Genomic DNA, 4,663 nt, shown 5'->3' on the forward strand with positions numbered 1-4,663 from the left:
CGATCTTCAAAATGCATGTTATCGCGCAGCCTTATCGGATGAATGGGTGACGAGTTATGGCACTCAGAAAGTAGGCCAAGCTGGCCGGGAATTACAAGAATCACCTTTGGTATATTAATAGTATTAATATAATATTGATATTAATATTATAGTAACGTTTTACTAGTACGTAACACTAGTAGTACTATTAAGAGTACTATTAATATTAATATTATTAATAATAGTATTGTCTAGTACTAGTATATAGTAATCCATTGCTCGTGTTCGTGCCATGATTGGCCCTTTCAAATATGGCCAATCAAAATTGTTTCCGCTCTCGTTGGAATTTGAAAGTGGTCGTCCAAGGGGAGAGCAACATGTTCATCGAGGAGGTGATCATCGATGGCTTCAAGTCGTACGCCACGCGCACGGTCGTGAGTGGCTTTGACCCGCGGTTCAATGCGATCACGGGGCTCAATGGAAGTGGCAAGAGTAACATCCTGGACGCGATCTGTTTCGTCCTGGGGATCACGAACTTGTCGGCTGTGCGGGCGAGTAACCTGCAAGAACTTGTGTACAAACAAGGGCAGGCAGGGGTGACGAAAGCAAGCGTGACGATCTTGTTCAACAACGAAGACAGCTCCAAGAGCCCCGTCGGGTACGAGCAATACAAGCAGATCTCGGTGGCGCGGCAAGTGGTGATCGGCGGCAAGAACAAGTACCTGATCAATGGCCACACCGCCCAAGTGAACCAGGTCCAAAACCTGTTCCACTCAGTGCAGCTGAACGTGAACAACCCCCATTTCTTGATCATGCAAGGTCGGATCACCAAGGTTCTGAACATGAAGCCGCCTGAAATCCTTGGTATGATCGAAGAAGCGGCGGGCACGCGCATGTACGAGAACAAGAAGCAGTCTGCGCTCAAAACGATGGGGAAGAAGGAGAAGAAGGTGGACGAGATCAACAAGATCCTGGCCGAAGAAATCACGCCGACGCTCGAGAAGCTCCGCAAGGAAAAGATGAACTACATGCAGTGGGCGGCCAACAACACAGAGATGGAGCGCCTGGCTCGGTTTTGCATTGCGTACGAGTTCACCAAGGCCGAGCAAGTGTCTGCCAAGTCGTCCACGGAGCTCAAGGACATCCAGGACAAGCTCGAGACGCTGTCCCAAATGCGTTTACACCACGAAGCGCTGATGGAGTCGACGCAGGACAAGTTGGACGCAATCAACTTGAACCGCAACAAGCACATGCGCGGCGAGTTCCAAGGCCTCAAGGACAAGGAAGAAAGCCTCGGGAAGGAGCTTGTGAAGGTGCGCACGAAGCACACGAACGCCCAGTCCAGCCTCACGGCCACGGAAACCAACGTCCAGGCACTGCGAGATCAACGCCGCGACGTCGAAGCCGCCATCGACGCCATGGCAGCGTCCCTTGCGACCAAACAAGCCGACTTTGACCGCATTCAAGCCGCGCATACGGACAAGTCGGACGCGCTCGCTGCGATTGTCGACGAAATCCAATCGCTGAACGCTGGTGTGAGCAGCCACGTGAGCAAGAAATCGCTCGGCGAGCAGCTAGCCGCGAGCCAAAAGGAGCTGCAGGAACAAACGTCGCTTTTGCATCAGCTGACCATGAAGATCAAGCACATGGAGACGAACTTGAAGACCAAGCAAGCCGCGCTGGCCACGACCAAGTCGCAAAATGCCGCGTTGGAAGCCAAACATGCAGCGTTGTCGGCGCAGATCCAACACCTCCAAGACGACCTGTCGCGGTTGGGGTTCACAGAAGACAACCCCGTAAAGCGGCAGCGCCACGACCTCCAGCACACGCTGCAGAGTCTTCGTCGAGACTTGGACGAGGCGACGGCGAGTGTGTCATCCAAACTCCGCTTCGAGTACCACAATCCCCGTATCGACCCCAGCAGCGTCAAGGGCATGGTGGCCAAGCTGCTTACGTTAAAGCACGACTGGAGTGCCACGGCCCTTGAGCTGGCGGCGGGCGGCAAGCTGTACCACGTTGTTGTGGACACGGATCAGACGGGCAAGCAGCTGCTGCAGCACGGCAATCTCAAGACCCGCGTGACCATCATTCCGCTCAACCGCATCACGCGAAAGGTGCTGCCGCCACAAAAGGTGGCCGCGGCCAAGGCGGTGGCACGTACCGAAGGCGGACAAGTGTGGGAAGCGCTCGAGCTCGTCGAGTGCGACCGCGACGTCCAGCCTGCGATGGAGTACGCGTTTGGCACGACGCTGATCTGCGACAAGAGCGACGTGGCTAAGCAAGTCACATTCCACAGAGACGTGCAGACGCGGACCGTGACCCTTGAGGGCGACTCGTTTGACCCCGCCGGGACGCTCCAGGGGGGGTCCGCCCCCGCCAACAATGCGTCGATCCTGAAAAAAGTTCAAGTGCTCGTTGACCTCACGCGGAAAATCCGGTCCACGGAACACGAACTGGACGAGTTGGACGCGCAATATCAAGCGTTGGAAAAGGTATGCTTGTCTTTCATGTATAGTATGTGTCTATTGTGTATTCTACTCGAAAACATTGTCTTTGAACTTGCGAAATATACTATCTCTTTAAAATTTAGAGGCAAATGCATTGTTTCGATCGATTCATTCATTTTGTTTTGGAGCGAATCATATTGTCCTTTTACCCAAAATATTTGGACGTTTGTGCTGATTCTTTGCCAAATCTATTCGTTGTACTGACTTTTGTAAAGATCGTCCAGTATCACACTAATTTCAATCACACACTAGTTCGATGTTGAATTATTCGAAGAATGGATGTGATTGGCTAGTTGATTCATGATTTGTGTTTTGATTGGTCGATCTTTGATTCTCTGCCGATTTGGTTATTCTGCTCATTCGATTGAGCACCCAAACACTCCAATTTCGAATCGAATGAACAATATTATGCTGCTTTTGTTCGAGTGATGTTGGCGATGTCAAAACAAATAATCCCAAAATTGGCAATTTCGGGTGAAACAACTCTCCACACTATCTCCATAAACGTTTAACGAATAACACAATATCTAAGGATTGTACCAAACGTGCTAGGACGCGCAAGTGTACCACAAGCTGCATCAGCAGTTGGATTTGAAACACCACGAGCGTGAGCTGCTTGAGAGCCAAATGCAAGGGACGTCGTACGGCATGATCCAGCAGGAAATCAATCGCATTCAGGACGACTTGGTCACGTCCAAGCTGGGTGTGGACACGGCGGAGGCGGCGATCGCCCGGCTGCGCAATCAAGTGGACACGCTGCAGCAAGACATTGACTCGCTCAAGCACTCCCGGTCCAGTCGCCTCGCGCAGTTGGAAGTGCGCCAAAAACAAGCCAAGATCGACGTGTCGGCAGCGTCGAACGTGCTCAAGCAGCACGACCAAGAGCTGTCGGAGATCAAACTCGAGCTCGAGTCGGTGCAAAGCGAGCGTGAGACCGCGCTCGAGTCGTTGAAAGCGGCCGAAGACGATCGCGTGCGGCTCTTGGCCGACGTCGACAAGTGCGCCGACCACTTGGAGCGTGTGGAGCGAGACGCTCGTGCCGTGGGCGACCAGCTCAAAGCCAAACGGGATGCGTTGAACGCATGCGATAATGAACTCAAGACGCTGCAGGGCGAGCTCAATGGCCACGAGACCGCCATGAACGACTGCGACATTGAGATCAAGAAGATCGAGCACCGCATCCAGCGCATCCAAAAGGAAACCACGACGTCGCACACGGCCGTCAACCATTTGCTGGACACACACAGCTGGATCGCGACGGAGCGGCAGTACTTTGGCAAGGAGCACACAGACTATGACTTTCGGCAAAAGGATTACCCCACCGCGCAAAAGCGGCTGGCGGGGCTCAAAGACACGCAGGGTGCGTTGTCTAAGAAGATCAACAAGAAAGTGATGGGCATGATCGAAAAGGCCGAGCACGAGTACCAGAGCTTGATGACCAAGCGCGGGATCATCGAGAACGACAAGACCAAGATCACGGCCGTGATTCAAGAGCTCGACGCCAAGAAGAACGAGGCGCTGGAAACCACATGGGTCAAGGTGAACACAGACTTTGGCGCGATCTTTAGCACGCTACTGCCGGGTACGACGGCCAAGTTGGACCCGCCCGAGCATGGTACGGTGCTGGACGGGCTCGTGGTCAAGGTCGCGTTTGGCCAGGTGTGGAAGGAGAGTCTGACCGAACTGAGCGGCGGACAGCGCTCGCTGTTGGCGCTGTCGCTGATCCTGTCACTGTTGCTGTTCAAGCCCGCGCCCATGTACATTCTGGACGAGGTGGACGCAGCGCTGGACTTGTCGCACACGCAAAACATCGGCCAGATGATCCGCACGCACTTTTCGCACTCGCAATTCATCGTCGTGTCGCTCAAGGAGGGTATGTTCAACAACGCGAACGTTGTGTTCCGCACCAAGTTTGTCGACGGCGTCTCGGCCGTGTCGAGGAGTACACCCCATGCATCGCATCGATAAGCACAACAAATATATGTTTGTCTCTCAAAAATATTTTTATATACTGTATATATATATATACATATCGCACCAAGAAACACAACAAATATATGTGTGTCTGTCAAAAATATATAGTATTATTTTTTAACACAACAAATATATGTTTGTCTCTCAAAAAATATAATATATATATATATATATATCGCACCGAGAAACACAACAAATATATG

General features: G+C 52.1%; 1 protein-coding gene across 1 annotated transcript; it reads left to right on the plus strand.

The window, feature by feature from the left end:
* Window positions 1–328: 328 nt before the first annotated feature.
* H257_13501 (hypothetical protein) lies at window positions 329–4,485 on the plus strand. The gene is made up of 2 exons (XM_009841041.1): window positions 329–2,471; window positions 3,039–4,485. The coding sequence occupies exons 1-2, from the start codon at window positions 357–359 to the stop codon at window positions 4,452–4,454; spliced, it is 3,531 nt and encodes a 1,176-aa protein (XP_009839343.1). The 5' UTR covers window positions 329–356; the 3' UTR covers window positions 4,455–4,485.
* Window positions 4,486–4,663: the final 178 nt, after the last annotated feature.

The sequence above is a fragment of the Aphanomyces astaci genome (genome assembly GCF_000520075.1).
Source record: "Aphanomyces astaci strain APO3 unplaced genomic scaffold supercont1.49, whole genome shotgun sequence".
Classification (NCBI taxonomy): domain Eukaryota; phylum Oomycota; class Saprolegniomycetes; order Saprolegniales; family Verrucalvaceae; genus Aphanomyces; species Aphanomyces astaci.